The 20,701-nt window shown below is 39.5% G+C and overlaps 1 protein-coding gene across 1 annotated transcript in view; it reads left to right on the top strand.

The window, feature by feature from the left end:
- Positions 1-2,575: 2,575 nt before the first annotated feature.
- IL17RC (interleukin 17 receptor C) overlaps positions 2,576-20,701 on the top strand; it is a 263,169-nt gene continuing 245,043 nt past the window's right edge. The window contains exons 1-2 of the mRNA XM_053689379.1: positions 2,576-2,579; positions 3,209-3,364. Of these exons, the coding sequence (XP_053545354.1) occupies positions 2,576-2,579; positions 3,209-3,364 (160 nt within the window). The remainder of the gene's footprint in view (positions 2,580-3,208; positions 3,365-20,701) is intronic.

Raw genomic sequence — 20,701 nt, 5'->3', positions numbered from 1 at the left:
TTTGATTTTTTCACTGATTTTTTCACTGGTCATTTCACCTGGATTTACTCACTGGACTTTTTATAGACTTCTATTGACATATCTGGACTTTTCTATAATTTTGTATATCTCCGTAATTGGTGACATACCCTTATACCCTTTATCGTTTTTAGCTACCATTGTGTTTTTAGTATTTATCTGCTAGTACTGTGAAATTCTATTTTTCGAGTATATTCTGTTACATGGATCCATGTTTTTAACTATATGTTTTTGAATTAAATGTTTGATAATGTTTTATAAATCACTGATGTATTTGTTAGATTTTTCCTTTGCCTTATAGTTGGCGCTCTTGGATTATTTGTGTTTTTTCAGATGCTCTAGCAACGCCCTGGTCTTTCAGCCTGGCTTATGTGTTTCCACCATTTCCTCTGCTCCCTCGACTGATTGCCAAGATCAAGCAGGAGAGAGCATCTGTGATTCTAATAGCGCCTGTGTGGCCACGCAGGACCTGGTATGCAGATCTAGTGGACATGTCATCCTTTCCACCATGGACTCTGCCTCTGAGACAGGACCTTCTTCTTCAGGGTCTTTTCCACCATCCAAATCTAATTTCTCTGACACTGACTGCATGGAGATTTAACGCTTGATTTTATCAAAGCGTGGCTTCTCTGAGTCAGTCATTGATACCTTAATACAGGCATGAAAGCCTGTCACCAGGAAAATTTATCATAAGATATGGCGTAAATATCTTTATTGATGTGAATCCAAGGGTTACTCATGGAGTAAAGTCAGGATTCCCAGGATATTATCCTTTCTCCAAGAAGGTTTGGAAAAAGGATTGTCAGCTAGTTCCATAAAAGGACAGATTTCTGCGCTGTCTATTCTTTTGCATAAGCGTCTGGCAGATGTTCCAGACGTTCAGGCTTTTATCAGGCTTTAGTTAGAATCAAGCCTGTGTTTAAACCTGTTGCTCCGCCATGGAGCTTAAATTTGGTTCTTAAGGTTCTTCAAGGAGTTCCTTTTGAACCTCTTCATTCCATAGATATCAAACTTTTATCTTGGAAAGTTCTCTTTTTGGTAGCTATTTCCTCGGCTCGTAGAGTCTCCGAGTTATCTGCCTTACAATGTGATTCTCCTTATCTGATTTTCCATTCGGATAAGGTAGTCCTGCGTACCAAACCTGGGTTTTTACCTAAGGTGGTATCTAACAAGAATATCAATCAAGAGATTATTGTTCCATCCTTGTGTCCTAATCCTTCTTCAAAGAAGGAACGTCTATTACACAATCTGGATGTGGTTCCTGCTTTGAAGTTTTACTTACAAGCTACTAAAGATTTTCGGCAAACATCTGCTTTGTTTGTTGTCTACTCTGGACAGAGGAGAGGTCAAAAGGCTTCGGCAACCTCTTTTTGGCTAAAAAGTATAATCCGCTTAGCCTATGAGACTGCTGGACAGCAGCCTCCTGAAAGGATTACAGCTCATTCTACTAGAGCTGTGGCTTCCACTTGGGCCTTTAAAAATGAGGCTTCTGTTGAACAGATTTGCAAGGCGGTGACTTGGTCTTCGCTTCATACTTTTTCAAAATTCTACAAATTTGATACTTTTGCTTCTTCGGAGGCTATTTTTGGGAGAAAGGTTTTACAGGCAGTGGTACCTTCCATTTAAGTACCTGCCTTGTCCCTCCCTTCATCCGTGTACTTTAGCTTTGGTATTGGTATCCCACAAGTAATGGATAATCCGTGGACTGGATACACCTTACAAGAGAAAACACAATTTATGCTTACCTGATAAATTTATTTCTCTTGTGGTGTATCCAGTCCACGGCCAGCCCTGTCATTTTAAGGCAGGTACATTTTTTTTTTCTCATTTAAACTATAGTCACCACTGCACCCTATGGTTTCTCCTTTCTATGCGTGTTTGCGGTCGAATGACTGGATATGGCAGTTAGGGGAGGAGCTATATAACAGCTCTGCTGTGGGTGTCCTCTTGCAACTTCCTGTTGGGAATTAGCATATCCCACAAGTAATGGATGATCCGTGGACTGGATACACCACAAGAGAAATAAATTTATCAGGTAAGCATAAATTGTGTTTTTTGATGCCGGGTTAGTGCCCTGTGGCCGTGCTGTTTTGTGATGCTTTTCACTTGTGTGGGTAAGTTTGTTTTTTTGTGTGTGTTTTGTTCCCCCCTTCCCCCACTTGCTTCAAGAACTCTTTTTAGGGGGATATAGCATTATGTATAGTGTTTTTGACCTCCCAGTTCAAGCTTTTTTGTTTCATAAGTTATTTGGGGTTTTTTTTGGTTTGTTTTTAAGGAGGGGGGGGGGGGTCAGTCTCCTCTTAAATGGATTACTGTTCTTTTTTTCAAGTCAGCTGTTACTTTTTGGGTGAACCTTCTGTTGACCAACTTTGATAGACAACTATCTTGTCTTCTTTGCATACTTTTTTCCTTCTCTCATTTTAGAAGCTTTTTCACTTTTCCAAAGCCACCTTTAGTAGGCAGTTCTTCAGTCAGTAATTTGTGATTGATTTTGTATTGTGAAAAAAGAGAATATTGTCATGCTGGTCCTGCCTTCATTACTCGTTGAGTTCACTGCATGCGTATCAGTTTTCCAGGAGTAATGCATCGTGGACTCTCACCACCTGTATGAAAGAAAACATAATTTATTCTTACCTTATAAATTCATATCTTTCATAATGGTGAGAGTCTACGAGACACCCCCCCCCCCCAGTAATTTTTTTCTGATAGTTTTGTGGCACCTCTTTTTTGCTCTTATTTCTTTTCTTACATTTCTTGCTTTGGCTATACATCAGACTAATCACCACTAAGGTGGGAGGGGTTTTATAGAGCTCTTGAGATTTGGGAATCTTTTCCTCCTCCTAGTAGTAAGGAAGAGTAATGAATCGTGGACTCTCAACACCATGGAGAAAAAAAATCAGGTAAGCATAAATGATGTTTTTCTGGGATATTATAGATTACCGGTATTAATATTTTTTTTGTTGCAGCAAAATATTTAAGAACATTTACTGACCCCTTAAATTTTGAGTGTAATGTTCCTTTAACTTAGCTGTGTTTTCTCAGTCAGTGGTATCCTGAAATCCTACTTTTTGGGAATTTTGGTAGTTTTTTTAATGCATATTATATATACAAGCTATTATCTTGTGCTGCAGAATATAGCAATGGTTACATAAAAATAATCTATTGTTGTCCTATTCCTTGTCTGACATAGCTGGCTGGTGTTTACCTGGGGACATGGAAAAATCAGAGTACCCTGTATTGGTACCGACCCATATCAAAACCAGAAATATTCTCCGTTGTGCTGGGTCCAATGACTGCTTTCCTTGTGTGCAAGTGGAGGTGGACATGTCTGTGGACTTTCTAACAGGTATTGTTTATTTTATATCACTGGATTATTATAAATGAGGTGCAATATATCACAGACATATTCAGGTCTCTCAGGCTTGTCAGTAAGATAATCTGTGTGATTGGATTGTAAATCACACACACAGGTGGAAAAACATCACCTTTAACCCCTTAGTGACCAGACCATTTTTCAATTTTCTTACCGTTAAGGATCAGGGCTATTTTTACATTTCTGCGGTGTTTGTGTTTAGCTGTAATTTTCCTCTTACTTAAGTTACTATACCCACACATTATATACCATTTTTCTTGCCATTAAATGGACTGTCTAAAGATACTATTATTTTCATCATATCATATAATTTACTATAAAAATCTTTATAAAATATGATGAAAAATGAAAAAAAAAAAACACACTTTTTCTAACTTTGACCCCCAAAATCTGTTACACATCTACAACCACCAAACAAAATGCTAAATAGTTTGTATATTTTGTCCTGAATTTAGAGATACCCAATGTTTACACGTTCTTTGCTTTTTTTTTTCCAAGTTATAGGGCAATAAGTACAAGTAGCACTTTGCTATTTCCAAACCATTTTTTTTTTTTTTCAAAATTAGCGATAGTTACATTGTAACACTGATATCTGTCAGGAATCCCTGAATAACCCTTCACATGTATATATATATTTTTAGTAGACAACCCAGAGTATTGATCTAGGCCCATTTTGGTATATTTCATGCCACCATTTGACAGCCAAATGCAATTATGGCACAAATGGCTGTAAATACTTCTCTGGGATCCCCATTGTTCATAAATAGCAGACATTTATGGCTTTAGCATTACTTTTTGTTAATTAGACGGCCATTAAATTGTGCTGTGCACCACACTTGTCTTATGCCCAGCAGTGAAGGGGTTAATAAGATAGCTTGTATGGTTAATTTTAGCTTTAGTGTAGAGATCAGCCTCCCACCTGACACATCCCACCCCTGGTCCCTCCCTGACCCCTCTCAAACTGCCCACTTCCCTCCCCCAACTCACAATTGTCACCACCATCTTAAGTACTGTCAGAAAGTCTGCCAGTATAAAAATACGTTTTTTTGTTGTTGTTGTTGTTGTTGTTGTGTGTGTGTGTGTGTATATATATATATATATATATATATGTGTGTGTATGTATATATATATATATATATATATATATATATATATACGATGCCTCAATACCCTGGAAGCGATCACTTCCAGCGCTTGAAACTCCAGAGGACATGCCAGGCACGTCCTTGGTCCTTAATGACCACTTTTTGTAGGACGTGCCTGGGGTTAATGATGAGTACATATCTTTTTGTTCACAGTGATATATTGATACATGTTTTTATTTTATCATTTAAGTATTTATTTACACTTTCATATTCATTTAAAGAGATACTAAACCCACATTTTTTCTTTCATGATTCAGATAGAGCATGCGATTTTAGCCAACTTTCTAATTTACTCCTACTATCCTATCAGACGTGACCCTGCCTACAGAACACCTTCAACCCCACTCACAAATCTAATTAGCTTAGCCAAGGCCTTCAGATGGCAAATGTTGGGAGCTATAGTAATTAGATGTACTCTCTATCCTCTCCAGTCTCTGTTCTTAACAATTCCTATGGTATCTGATGAAAACTTTAACTAATTGTCCGTCACCTTCTCCAAACAGAATTTTATTTTTAGGATACACAAACTTGTGACAACTTTTCAAATAGGCAAATTCATGACAATGCTGCCAAAACATGGCATGTGTAAGATTATTTTTCCATTCCATATATTTACTTAAAGGGACATGAAACCCAAATGTTATTTCATGATTCAAATAGAGCATGGGATTTTAAACAACTTTCCAATTGACCTTTATTATATAATTTGTTTTGTTTTATTTTGGTATACTTTGTTGAAAAGGATACCTAGGTAGGCTTAAGCTGATGATTGCTGCACATATTTGGTGGCTGCACATATTTGCCTCATGTTATTGGCTCATCCATTGCATTCAGCTAGCTCCCAGTAGTGCATCGCTGCTGCTTCAGCAAAGGATACAAAGATAATTAAGCAAATTGATATAAATAAAATGAGATAATTGAAGTAAATTAGTTGATTAAAATTGTATTCTTTTTCTGAATCATGAAAGAAAAAGTTGGGGTTTCATGTCCCTTTAAAGGGACAATAAACACAAAATATTTTTCTTATTTTTAAAGGTTATTCCCTGCCTTTCTGTAGTCATGGATGCCGCCATGTTGAAATCAAGCTTTCACTATATTCTAGTGCTGCAGTATCTGAAGTGTAACTTTGGTTCCAAAATGACAGCAGCCATGATTAAAGGGAGGTGCATGAAATGTACCGGGTATTTAGTGTTCCTTTAACAGCTGCATAATATTATCAGATCCTTGTATCGAAAAAATTAACTTGAGGTATAAATGCGTCATTCTTTTATAGCTTTACTGCAAGAGATTTTCATTGTGATTCATCACCTAACCTTTAAAAATAAAATCACACCTAAAAACACATTGTGGAATCTTGCTCAATGTTTAGTTTCTTGCAGGGAGAAAAAGAAATCTGCTATTCCTCTACTATCAAAATATTCATCCCACTGAAATTTTTCCTCCACCCATTGTAAAAATATAATACGTTTTTATAAAACATTGATACACGTCAGAGGCAATACTGTTTGTTTTTAAAGGGACTCCTTGTAATTAAATCCATTTCTGTTGTCTTGCTATAGAATAACCAATCAGGCAATTATAAACTTTTTTTAACCACTTAACGAACGCTGGTGTACCCTGTTCATCAGTGGTCATTCAGTTACCCCGCTAGACTGAGCTATATCTGCATGCATGCCTCCAGAAGTGAAGCATGCAGCGCTAGGAAACCCCTAAAGGGACAGTCAAGTGCAAAATAAATGTTCATGTTTCAAATAGGGCACATCAATTTAAACAACTTTTCAATTTACTATTATCACCAATTTTGCTTTGTTCTCTTGGTATTCTTAATTGAAAGCTAAACCTAGGTAGGCTTATATGCTAATTTCTTAGACCTTAAAGGCCGCTGCTTATCTGAATGCATTTTGACAGTTTTTCATCACTAGAGGGCGTTAATTCATGTGTGTCATATAGATAGCATTGAGCTCACGCACGTGAAGTTACCTAGGAGTCAGCACTGATTGTCTAAAATGCAAGTGGGGGCAGTTTTAAGAGTCTTAGATACAAGGTAATTACAGAGGTAAAATGTGTATTATTATAATTGTGTTGGTTATGCAAAACTGGGGAATGGGTAATAAAGGGATTATCTATCTTTTTAAACCACAACAATTCTGGTGTTGACTGTCCCTTTAAACAGGGCTGGATTGGGCCACCGGGATACCGGGAAAATTCCTGGTGGGCCACCGGCAGGCAGAGGCTGCTCTGCTCACCTGCAGTGGAGAGAAAGCAGCAATTTGAAGCAAGCAACTTAGAAGTTAGCTCAGTTGTCACGGGAGCGCAACGGCAGTCAGCCGCCAGTAAAACTGCTCACAGACTCAGGGGCGGCTCTTGATGCGCCATGTCCGGGATTAATTTAGTGAAGCCGCACACTGTCCGATCTCACACAGTACAGTGCCATGGTGGTGCGCCCATTACAGAACACACACATCTCTCACTCAGCAAACACACAGTTACATTACTGTCATCTCTGGAGCGCATACAGCACAGCGGCTCTGCAATCAGAAGCAGGGTTAACCTGGGGGGGAGCTAGATCCGCTGAGATTGGTTGTGACAATTTTTTATTTTGTATATTCACGCCCACCGGCAGCCTGGTTTCGGATCGCACCTGAGCAGCGCAGTTTGTGCTGGACCTTGACAGCGGAGCTTGCGGACCTCACCTGCCAGGACCATGACTCTGATACAACTACTGCAAGGCACTGATTTTACTACTGCCAGACGGTGCGGGGCACTGATTAAACTACTGCCAGGCGGTGCAGGGCACTGATACAATTTCTTCCAGGCGGTGAGGGGCACTGATACTGTTACAACTACTGCCAGCCAGTGAGAGGCACTGATTAAACAATGATTACTTCCCCAAAAGCAGCGTCTGCTACACCACCCAGGTGCCGGCGCCATGCACAGAATATATACAATTTTGATTTAGCAGTGCGTACTGTGCGCAGTTAATATCAGAGGCAGCAGGCCGGCAGCCCTAGCAGGCGGGATAGCTTGTGGTGGCGACGGTGTGGCGTGGTGATGCGGGGGCGCAGCTACCCATCAGAGTCAATATCATGCAGGTACCCAGCACTGTTCTGTTTGTACCTAGTAATCATGCTCAGTAGGCAGGACAATGACAAAACTTCAGTTATAACACCTAGACTGTGACTGTCCACAAGAGAGCTTGTAGCACACCACATCTTAACAGCAGCCTCCTCTAGTCATCATGCACTACCTAAAGTTTGTGACTTGTTGAGACTTTTGCCACACTATTATTTAATAACTCTTAAAGATAAGATTTTATATCCAGTTGTCATATGTAACAAATAGGGTAACAAGAAGCATCCATAAAAATCCCAAGTACACAGCTACAAATCATTCACCAATATAAGCAGTGGCCCCCCGCTATAAAGCTTGAAATTAGGGAACTCTAAACCACCTTCAGAATATGGTAAAGCTTTCCAATTGCTATTTGGGCCTTTTTCCCCTCTCCAAAGAAACAAATGAACAGCTGTAGTCAGTAGGTCAGTTGAGCATAGTTGGCTGGGCAGGAGAGGGCGTGGCTGGGTTGAAGTGGGCATGGCTGGGCTAGAGGGGGCGTGGCTGGGACGGTCTATACAAATTTCCAGTCTGGCCCTGCCTTTAACGACTGTATGACATGCAGGGTACATTGGTCGTTAAGGGGTTAAACGGATTAGCAACTTGTTTGCCGCAATTGCTGTTCAATCGGCAAAAGCTATTGCTTTAGTTGGAAAAGCTGATTTGGGCTTTAGTCTGCAGACAACAAGGCTAGCCAGTCATTATGTAGTATAAAGTGAATTGTTTTTTTTTTTTATTAATCTGTTGAAACTCAATTAGGGAAAGATATGAAGCAGGGTCCAGAAGTGAATCCGTTAAAAAGGGAACCACACCTTGCACTCTGCATTGTGTAGTGTTTGCTAATTGCTCTAACTGTTTCACTGATGGGCCACTCACAAAACTGGCCTTTGAGAGAACACTGCTCCTAATTTACAAAAAGCAGTATGCGCTCCTACATCTCTGCTCAAGAAGCCATTTAGCTAAAATAAGATATATCCCCCACCCCATTTAGCTCAAGCAAAGGGATGGGAGTACTCTCTGGGCCTTGCCAGCTTATGTTGTAGACTTCCAGTACTCTTTAAAAGAGCCTACAGAATTTGACTATTGAACTACCGTATACATCTGTATTTAACAGGACATGATACCCAAATGTTAAAGTTCTTGAAAATGATGCATCATAGCTGTAAAAATCTTTTGGAAAGTATCTACTGTCCCTTTATACTCTGCAAAGAAGTTAAACACTCAGGGCTAGATTACAAGTGGAGCACTAAATTATTGCGCTTGGAGGAGTGGAATAATTAATGGCAGAATCTTTATTTTTTAATAAAATTACTGCACTATGCAGTATTTTGGGTTTAAAGTCGGCAGGAGTGTTAGAGAAAAAAAACGGCACTGAAAAGTGCCTTTACATTTCCGGTGTATGGGGACTGTGTGTTCCCTGTAAATATTTATGTATATGCTTATATACTTATATATTTACATGTTAGTATGTATATATACACATATTAACACATAAATATATATGTATGTAACCACATACATATAGATTTGATTGCTGCCATCGCTGCGCGACTTACCCCCTTCACTGGCACTGAAGTTCTGATATTGTCTGTGACGTCATCAGAATGAGGCTCCCATAGAAACCTAGTGAGCGCAATGCTTCCTAGCATTACGGCTAACTTGTAATACCAGCGCACATTATTGTGCACGGGTATTACAAAGTGGAGCACTAATATTGCTTTCATGAAAGCGATTATATATAGCGCTCCCCTTGTAATCTGGCCCATAGTTAAAATCTGTTTCAGAGCACCCGTTCAGCTTCTGAGCAGGATGCAGACAGTTATTGGGGGCTGTGATATTTCTGTTAGGTTCATTGTCCGTATCCAGCTCAACTAATGTGTTTAAAAACTTATGCTAGTGTTAAATACAAAGTAGGAAGCACACATTAGTCTGATAGCAAAATGCCCTAGAGCGTGATAGATTATTGTACTAATAAATAACAAACATATTTCCTTATTGCATACAAAAAGGGATACCATTGTGTACATTACGCTGTGATGTAATTGACAATAAATAAATAACACCACGCCATACAATTCTGGGTAAGCTTGTTTTATTAAAGTACAGAACAAATTAAAACATAATTACACCATGTGAACCATAAAATGTGCGCCCGCCTATAAATATGAATCACCTTGTTCTAATTTATAAAAACACTTCTGCCAAAGCTAACAGGTGGAACTTACCATCCAACCTTAAGCAAAGCGCAGCTGAATAGGGTAAAAACCCCACACCAACTGCTGGGATAAAATTACCATCATAAAAGATGACGGAGAGATGGCAAGAGATTCTCACACATTGTGGTCTATACCTATAACCATTCTGTATGTTCTTGTTTTGTCTTTTTGGATCCTACTTATACTTATTCTGACCTAAAACTGACCCCTCCGTGATGCCATAGTTGAGTCACATTAACTCTCTTTCAATATACCCTTTATATTAAAGGGGCATAAAACCCAAATTTTTTCTTTCATGGTTTAGAAAGAGCATGCAATTTTAAACAACTTTCTAATTTACTTTTCTTACCTAATTTGCTTCATTCTCTTAGTATACTTTTCTGAAAAGCACATCTAGATACTCAGGAGCTGCTGATTGGTTGCTGCACAGAGATACCTTGTGTGATTGGCTCACCCATGTGCATTGCTATTTCTTCAACAAAGTATATCTAAAGAATGAAGCAAATTATAAAATAGAAGCAAATTGGAATGTTTTTTAAAATTGTATTCTCTACTTGAATCATCAGGGTTTAATGTCCCTTTAAGTTTCAGCTATAAAGTAAGTGTTGAATAAGGTCTCTTTTGTAGCCAAATTAAAGGGACATTAAACCTAAAATCTTTCTTTCAGAATTCAGATAGAGCATACAATTTTAAACAACTTTCCAATTACGTCTATTATCAAATTTGCTTCATTCTCTTGATATCCTTTGGTGAAGGAATAGCATTGCACTACTGGGAGCTAGATGAACACATTGGGTGAGCCAATGACAAGAGGCATTCATGTGCAGTAGGTATGGCTCATCTGTCATTAGTTTGTATGAAGGAATGACGAACATGGCCGTGTGTAGCAACATTTGACTCTTAAAGGGACAGTCTAGGCCAAAATAAACTTTCTTGATTCAGATAGGGCATGTAATTTTAAACAATTTTCTAATTTACTTTTATCACCAATTTTGCTTTGTTCTCTTGGTATTCCTAGTTGAAAGCTTAACCTAGGAGGTTCATATGCTAATTTCTTAAGCCGCCTCTTTTCAGAATGCATTTTAACAGTTTTTCACCACTAGAGGGTGTTAGTTCACGTATTTCATATAGATAACACTGTGCTTGTGTACGTGAAGTTATCTGGGAGCAGGCACTGATTGGCTAAACTGCAAGTCTGTCAAAAGAACTGAAATAAAGGGGCAGTTTGCAGAGGCTTAGATACAAGATAATCACAGAGGTTAAAAGTATATTAATATAACTGTGTTGGTTATGCAAAACTGGGGAATGGGTAATAAAGGGATTATCTATCTTATAAAACAATAAAAATTCTGGTGTAGACTGTCCCTTTAACAGAGATGGATTTATTTGTTAGAAAGTTCAACACTCAACGATCTGGATTTGCACAGATCTTTGTGTGTTGCACTTTCAAATGAATAAATACAGCTCTGAAAAGAGACGAATGCTGCTACCGGCAGCCATGTTTGTTAGTACTGCCCCTGAGCCTGCCTAGTTATGTTTTTAACAAAGGATACCAAGATAACAAAACAAATTAGATAATTAAAGGAAACTGGAAAATTATTTTAAAATTAAATTATCTATCCGAATCATGAAAGAAATATTTTTTGTTTTATGTCCCTTTAAACATGTTCTCAGTGCTGATGTTGGAGCATACAGCGACTCATGCAAGACTTGGGTGTAGAAAAAGAGGCCTATAATAGGGGATCTATATTCAAACTAAATATTTTCAAAACATTTTATTAGCAACATTTGCATTGTTTTGCAGTACAGGGACAAACCCGCTGAATAGGTTTTTTTTAGTGTATTTTCTCCTCTTTGCTGTGGTCGAGTAGGGAGAGATATAAAAGAGCTCCTGCACTGATCAATTAATCAATCACTGAGCTACATAAAACACTGCATATGTAAGTATGCATGACACACACTCTGTGCAGTGAAAATTAAATAATTGTATAATTCTAAATTGCAGGTAAAGCAACACAATACATTTTTAGTGTAAATTTTGAAGTCTTCAAGATGTAAGTTAGTGGGAAAAACAACTAATTCAGGGCTAAAGTAACATGAAACCCATTTTTTTTTTCTTTCATAAAAGAGATGGAGAATACAATTTTAAACAACATTCCAATTTACTTTTATTATCTATTTTAGGTATGTTTCTCTTGTTAGGTGTATCCAGTCCACGGATCATCCATTACTTGTGGGATATTCTCCTTCCCAACAGGAAGTTGCAAGAGGATCACCCACAGCAGAGCTGCTATATAGCTCCTCCCCTAACTGCCATACCCAGTCATTCTCTTGCAAGCTCTCAACATAGCTGGAGGTAGTTAGAGGAAAGTGGTAAAATATAGTTAGTTTTTTCTTCAATCAAAAGTTTATTGTTTTTAAATGGTACCGGAGTGTACTATTTTATCTCAGGCAGCATTTAAAAGAAGAATCTGCCTGCGTTTTTCTATGATCTTAGCAGAAGTAACTAAGATCCACTGCCGTTCTCACATATGTCTGAGGAGTGAGGTAACTTTAGAGGGAGAATGGCGTGCAGGGTGCAATAAGGTATGTGCAATAAAGTTTTTCTAGGGATGGAATTGCTAGAAAATGCTGCTGATACTGGATTAATGTAAGTTAAAGCCTAAATACAGTGATTTAATAGCGACTAGTATCAGGCTTGCTATCAGAGGTATATACTCTGATTAATGTGCAATATAAAACGTTTGCTGGCATGTTTAATCGTTTTTATATATGCTTTGGTGATAAAACTTATTGGGGCCTAGTTTTTTTCCACATGGCTGGCTTTATTTTTGCCTAGAAACAGTTTCCTGAGGCTTTCCACTGTTATAGTATAAAAGTTACAGTTGAAATTACAAACTGTGACATTCAGCTTCCCTCAGCAGTCCCCTGCATGCTATAGGACATCTCTGAAGGGCTCAAAAGGCTTCAAAAGTAGGAGTTGTGGCAGTTGTTATGACTGTTTAAAAAACATATTTTTCGTTTTGTTAATCTGTTTTTTGAATTAAGGGGTTAATCATCCATTTGCAAGTGGGTGCAATGCTCTGCTAGCTTGTTACATACACTGTAAAAATTTCGTTAGTTTAACTGCCTTTTTTCACTGTTATTTCAAATTTTGGCAAAATTTGTTTCTCTTAAAGGCACAGTAACTTTTTTTTTTTTTATATTGCTTGTTAACTTGATTTAAAGTGTTTTCCAAGCTTGCTAGTCTCATTGCTAGTCTGTATAAACATGTCTGACATAGAGGAAACTCCTTGTTCATTATGTTTACAAGCCATGGTGGAACCCCATAGGAGAATGTGTACTAAATGTATTGATTTCACTTTAAACAATAAAGATCAGCTGTTATCTTTAAAAGAATTATCACCAGAGGATTCTGACGAGGGGGAAGTTATGCCGACTAACTCTCCCCACGTGTCGGACCCTTTGACTCCCGCTCAAGGGACTCACGCTAAAATGGCGCCAAGTACATCAAAGACGCTCATAGCGATTACTTTGCAGGACATGGCGGCAATCATGGATAATACCCTGTCAACGGTATTAGCCAGACTGCCTGAATTCAGAGGAAAGCGCGATAGCTCTGGGGTTAGACGTAATACAGAGCGCGCAGATGTTTTAAGGCCCATGTCTGATACTGCGTCACAATATGCAGAAGCTGAGGAAGAGCTTCAGTCTGTGGGTGACGTCTCTGACTCGGGGAAACCTGATTCAGATATGTCTACTTTTAAATTTAAGCTTGAGAACCTCCGGGTGTTGCTTGGAGAGGTTTTAGCTGCTCTGAATGACTGTGACACAATTGCAGTACCAGAGAAATTGTGAAGACTGGATAAATACTACGCGGTGCCGGTGTGTACTGACGTTTTTCCAATACCTAAAAGGTTTACAGAAATTATTACTAAGGAGTGGGACAGACCCGGTGTGCCATTTTCCCCCCTCCCATTTTTAGAAAAATGTTTCCAATAGACACCACCACACGGGACTTATGGCAGACGGTCCCTAAGGTGGAGGGAGCAGTTTCTACTTTAGCAAAGCGTACCACTATCCCTGTTGAGGACAGTTGTGCTTTTTCAGATCCAATGGATAAAAAATTAGAAGGTTACCTTAAGAAAATGTTTATTCAATAAGGTTTTATCCTGCAGCCCCTTGCATGCATTGCTCCTGTCACTGCTGCTGCGCCGTTCTGGTTTGAGTCTCTGGAAGAGGCCTTTCAGACAGCTACTCCATTGACTGAAATACTTGACAAGCATAGAACACTTAAGCTAGCTAATTCTTTTGTTTCTGATGCCATTGTTCATTTGACTAAACTAACGGCTAAGAATTCTGGATTCGCCATCCAGGCGCGTAGGGCGCTATGGCTTAAATCTTGGTCAGCTGACGTGACTTCAAAGTCTAAATTACTTAACATTCCCTTCAAGGGGCAGACCCTATTCGGGCCTGGTTTGAAGGAAATTATTGCTGACATTACTGGAGGTAAGGGTCATACCCTTCCTCAGGACAGGGCCAAATCAAGGGCCAAACAGTCTAATTTTCGTGCCTTTCGAAACTTCAAGGCAGGTGCAGCATCAACTTCCTCTGCTACAAAACAAGAGGCAACTTTTGCGCAATCCAAGCCGGCCTGGAAATCTAACCAGGCCTGGAGCAAAGGCAAGCAGGCCAGAAAGCCTGCTGCTGCCTCTAAGACAGCATGAAGGAACGGCCCCCTATCCGGCAACGGATCTAGTAGGGGGCAGACTTTCTCTCTTCGCCCAGGCATGGGCAAGAGATGTTCAGGATCCCTGGGCATTGGAGATCATATCTCAGGGATATCTTCTGGACTTCAAAGCTTCCCCCCCACAAGGGAGATTTCACCTTTCGAGATTATCTGTAAACCAGATAAAGAAAGAGGCATTCTTACGCTGTGTGCAAGACCTCCTAATAATGGGAGTGATCCATCCAGTTCCACAGATGGAACAAGGACAGGGATTTTATTTTATTCAAATCTGTTTGTGGTTCCCAAAAAAGAGAGAACCTTCAGACCAATTTCGGATCTAAAGATCTTAAACAAATTCCTCAGAGTTCCATCATTCAAAATGGAAACTATTCGGACAATCCTACCTATGATCCAGGAGGGTCAGTACATGACCACAGTGGATTTGAAGGATGCTTACCTTCACATACCGATTCACAAAGATCATCATCGGTTCCTAAGGTTTGCCTTTCTAGACAGGCATTATCAGTTTGTGGCTCTTCCCTTTGGGTTAGCTACAGCCCCAAGAATTTTTACAAAGGTTCTGGGGTCTCTTCTGGCGGTCCTAAGACCACGGGGCATAGCAGTGGCCCCTTATCTAGACGACATCCTGATACAGGCGTCAAACTTCCAAATTGCCAAATCTCATACGGACATAGTGTTGGCATTTCTGAGGTCGCATGGGTGGAAAGTGAACGAGGGAAAGAGTTCTCTATCACCCCTCACAAGGGTTTCCTTCCTAGGAACTCTGATAGATTCTGTAGAAATGAAAATTTACCTGACAGAGTCCAGGTTATCAAAGCTTCTAAATTCCTGCCGTGTTCTTCACTACATTCCGCGCCCTTCGGTGGCTCAGTGCATGGAAGTGATCGGCTTAATGGTAGCGGCGATGGACATAGTGCCATTTGCGCGCCTACATCTCAGACCGCTGCAATTATGCATGCTCAGTCAGTGGAATGGGGATTACACAGATTTGTCCCCTCTGCTAAATCTGGATCAAGAGACCAGAGATTCTCTTCTCTGGTGGCTATCTCGGGTCCATCTGTCCAAAGGTATGACCTTTCGCAGGCCAGATTGGACAATTGTAACAACAGATGCCAGCCTTCTAGGTTGGGGTGCAGTCTGGAATTCCCTGAAGGCTCAGGGATCATGGACTCAGGAGGAGAAACTCCTCCCAATAAATATTCTGGAGTTAAGAGCAATATTCATTGCTCTTCTAGCTTGGACTCAGTTAGCAACCCTGAGGTTCATCAGATTTCAGTCGGACAACATCACGACTGTGGCTTACATCAACCATCAAGGGGGGACCAGGAGCTCCCTAGCGATGTTAGAAGTCTCCAAGATAATTCACTGGGCAGAGACTCACTCTTGCCATCTATCAGCGATCCATATCCCAGGTGTAGAGAACTGGGAGGCGGATTTTCTAAGTCGTCAGACTTTTCATCCGGGGGAGTGGGAACTCCATCCGGAGGTGTTTTCTCAATTGGTTCATCGTTGGGGCACACCAGAATTGGATCTCATGGCGTCTCGCCAGAACGCCAAGCTTCCTTGTTACGGATCCAGGTCCAGGGACCCAGAAGCAACTCTGATAGATGCTCTAGCAGCACCGTGGTTCTTCAACCTGGCTTATGTGTTTCCACCGTTCCTCTGCTCCCTCGACTGATTGCCAAAATCAAACAGGAGAGAGCATTGGTGATCTTGATCGCTCCTGTGTGGCCACGCAGGACCTGGTATGCAGACCTGGTGGACATGTCATCCTTTCCACCTTGGCCTCTGCCTCTGAGACAAGACCTTCTACTACAAGGTCCTTTCAATCATCCAAATCAAATTTCTCTGAGACTGACTGCCTGGAGATTGAATGCTTGATTTTATCAAGGCGTGGCTTATCCGAGTCAGTCATTAATACCTTAATACAGGCACGAAAGCCTGTAACCAGGAAAATCTACCATAAGATATGGCGCAAATATCTTCATTAGTGTGAATACAAGAATTACTTATGGAGTAAGGTTAGGATTTCTAGGATATTGTCCTTTCTCCAAGAGGGTTTGGATAAAGGATTATCAGCTAGTTCTTTAAAGGGACAGATTTCTGCTCTGTCTATCCTTTTGCACAAGCGTCTGGCAGAGGTTCCAGACGTCCAGGCATTTTGTCAGGCTTTGTTTAGAATTAAGCCTGTGTTTAAACCGGTCTCCTCCATGGAGCTTAAACTTGGTTCTTAAGGTTTTTCAAGGAGTTCCGTTTGAACCCCTTCATTCCATTGATATCAAACTTTTATCTTGGAAAGTTCTGTTTTTGATTGCTATTTCCTCAGCTCGTAGAGTCTCTGAGTTATCAGCTTTACAATGTGATTCTCCTTATCTGATTTTCCATACAGATAAAGTAGTTCTGCGTACAAAACCTGGGTTTTTACCTAAGGTAGTTTCCAACAAGAATATCAATCAAGATATTGTTGTTCCATCATTGTGTCCTAATCCTTCTTCAAAGAAGGAGCGTCTTTTACATAATTTGGACGTAGTCCGTGCTTTAAAATTTTACTTACAAGCGACTAAAGATTTTCGTCAAACATCTTCCCTGTTTGTTGTTTACTCTGGACAGAGGAGAGGTCAAAAGGCTTCGGCAACCTCTCTTTTTTTTGGGCTTCGGAGCGTAATACGCTTAGCCTATGAGACTGCTAGACAGCAGCCCCCTGAAAGGATTACAGCTCATTCTACTAGAGCTGTGGCTTCCACCTGGGCCTTTAAAAATGAGGCTTCTGTTGAACAGATTTGCAAAGCGGCGACTTGGTCTTCGCTTCATACCTTTTCAAAAATTTACAAATTTGATACTTTTGCTTCTTCGGAGGCTATTTTTGGGAGAAAGGTTCTACAGGCAGTGGTTCCTTCCGCTTAAGTACCTGCCTTGTCCCTCCCTTCATCCGTGTACTTTAGCTTTGGAATTTGTATACCACAAGTAATGGATGATCCGTGGACTGGATACACCTAACAAGAGAAAACATAATTTATGCTTACCTGATAAATTTATTTCTCTTGTGGTGTATCCAGTCCACGGCCCGCCCTGTCCTTTTAAGGCAGGTCCAAATTTTAAACTACAGTCACCACTGCACCCTATGGTTTCTCCTTTCTCGGCTAGTTTCGGTCGAATGACTGGATATGGCAGTTAGGGGAGGAGCTATATAGCAGCTCTGCTGTGGGTGATCCTCTTGCAACTTCCTGTTGGGAAGGAGAATATCCCACAAGTAATGGATGATCCGTGGACTGGATACACCACAAGAGAAATAAATTTATCAGGTAAGCATAAATTATGTTTTTTCTACAAAGGATATCAAGAGAATAAAGCAAAAAAGATAATATAAGTAATTTGGAAAGTTATTTAAAATGTCATGCTCTTTTAAATCGTGAAAGAAAACTTTTGGGTTTCATGTCCCCTTAAATTAAAGGTACATTAAAGGCAGTTAAAATAAATAAGCAAAGTGTGTTGTTATTTTTATTGTTTTTAAACTACACATAACTTTAATTTGATTTGAATCCCTTTTTTAAATAAAAATATACATCAAATTTACCTATTTTTCTTGCTTGCTTATGTTGAAACTTAGCTCTTTTGCCTGAGAGTATATCTATATAGACACAGCAGTGTGCATGTGTGCTGAGCACTATGTGATGACTGTGTTTGTAACAATGCACATGAACTCTCTCTCACTACTTAAATATACTCTCATGGAAAGGTGTTGGGCTAGATTATCGGAACAGCCAATAGAATGCGAGCTCAATCTGATTGGCTGATTGGATCAGCCAATCGGATTGAACTTCAATCTGATTGGCTGATTCAATCAGCCAATCAGATTTTTCCTACCTTAATTCCGATTGGCTGATAGAATCCTATCAGCCAATCGGAATTGAAGGGACGCCATTTTGGATGACGTCCCTTAAAGGAACCTTCATTCAGTCGTCGGCCGTCGGGGAAGAAGGATGTTCTGCGTCGGCGGGATGAAGATGGATCCGGAAGAAAGAAGATTGAAGATGCCGCTTGGAAGATGACATCGCCCGGATAGAAGACTTCTTCAGCGCTGCCTGGATGATGACTTCATCGGATGGAAGACTTCTTCAGCGCCCCTTGGATGATGACTTCTGCCGCTCCGGATCTCCTGTTCGGTTCCATCGGTGGTCGGCTGGCTGAAGACGACTCAAGGTAGGATGATCTTCAGGGGGGTAGTGTTAGGTTTATTTAAGGGGGGTTTGGGTTAGATTAGGAGTATGTGGGTGGTGGGATTTAATGTTGGGGGGGGTTGTATTTTTATTTTACAGGCAAAAGAGCAGAATTATTTGGGGCATGCCCCGCAAAAGGCCCTTTTAAGGGCTGGTAAGGTAAAAGAGCTGGTAACTTTTTAATTTAGAATAGGGTAGGGCATTTTTTTTATTTTGGGGGCTTTATTTTATTAGGGGGCTTAGATTAGGTGTCAGTAGCTTAAAATTGTTGTAATATTTTTTAAATGTTTGTAACTTATTTGTTTTATTTTTTGTAACTTAGCTTTTTTTATTTTTTGTACTTTAGTTAGTTTATTTAATTGTAGTTATTTGTAGCTAATTTATTTAATTAATTTAATGATAGTTTAGTGTTAGGTTTAATTGTAACTTAGGTTAGGATTTATTTTACAGGTAATTTTGTATTTCTTTTAGCTAGGTAGTTAATAAATAGTTAATAACTATTTAATAACTATTCTAACTAGCTAAAATAAATACAAAGTTGCCTGTAAAATAAATATAAATCCCAAGATAGCTACAATATAATTATTATTTAAATTGTAGCTATATTAGGGTTTATTTTACAGGTAAGTATTTAGTTTTAAATAGGATTAACTTAGTTAATAAGAGAAATATTATTTAGATTTATTTAATTAATATTTAAGTTAGGGGTTGTTAGGGTTAGTAACAAGGGTAGAACACCCAATAGGGGGCGCTACGGCCTACAAAGTATGCAATACCATATGTGCATATATATATATATATATATATGTGTGTGTGTATGTATGAAATCTCAGCACAGTGAAGATCTGGCAAAGCCAATATTGGATCAGTATCCACACTTATATATATATATATATACACATAGACCATACCCAAACGGAGAAAACGAGGCAGAGGGAAAACCCACAAAAAAGCACAATTACAAAAACTGAAAAGTGGGATCTTCAATCTGTCCTCACATGCTCTCACAGACGATGAAGTCAGAATCCTAGGAAGGGGATTATCTTATTGTCCCCCAAGCACACATAATCTATTCAACCTATTTGTGGATTTGAATAGGTTTACACGAAAGCTGTCACTTCAAAGGTACTTTGCGTTAAAAATGATGAAAAATTGCAATGTATCGGGTATGCCCATTATTCTTGATACACAAAGAGAAAGAGAGTCAGTTAATCTTCTTTATTGTAATCCGAGTCAAATCACTGAAATGCTTTATGAAGAATTTATGCACACTCCCCTCCATCCCCCATCCTCTTGGTCTCCCCCTAAAGAGGAGATATCTTACATCGACCTCTTTCAACAGCTTGTTTTAGAAGATTGGGAAAGAATTCCTAATCATATTCCTAAAAATAAAAAAATATGGCCTAATGAGGCAAGAGCATTACGCAACCTGACGATGAATGACAGCTTGGTGATTCACCAGGCTGACAAGGGAGGTGGGATTGTCCTGCAAGATTTATGCAAGATTTATGTGACTACCTCAAGGAGGCCAAGCGCATCCTTTGGGATCAAGAATATTACAGGAAACTAACATCTGATCCTACCTTAGAATTTACCAAGAAATTATTGCTGGCATCAACAGTTTGACGGATAAGCTGTCAGAATATGTAGATTTTTTTTCTTCAGAGATATGTCTGCAATCTGCCATCCTACATTAAGGACACCAAAGATTTGCTGGACAAATTATCACAGATTAAACGGAATCAGAATACTAACACCTTATGGGTGTCTTGCGATGTTGGATCTTTATATTCCAATATTGCGCACAAAATAGGTCTCTTCACTACTAGTCTCTATCTAGAGGGAGATATCTATATGCCCAAGACGCAAAA

This window comes from Bombina bombina, chromosome 7 (genome assembly GCF_027579735.1).
Source record: "Bombina bombina isolate aBomBom1 chromosome 7, aBomBom1.pri, whole genome shotgun sequence".
Lineage (NCBI taxonomy): Eukaryota > Metazoa > Chordata > Amphibia > Anura > Bombinatoridae > Bombina > Bombina bombina.
The sequence above is the reverse complement of the archived record's forward strand: the minus strand, read 5'-3'. Positions and strand labels throughout refer to the sequence as shown.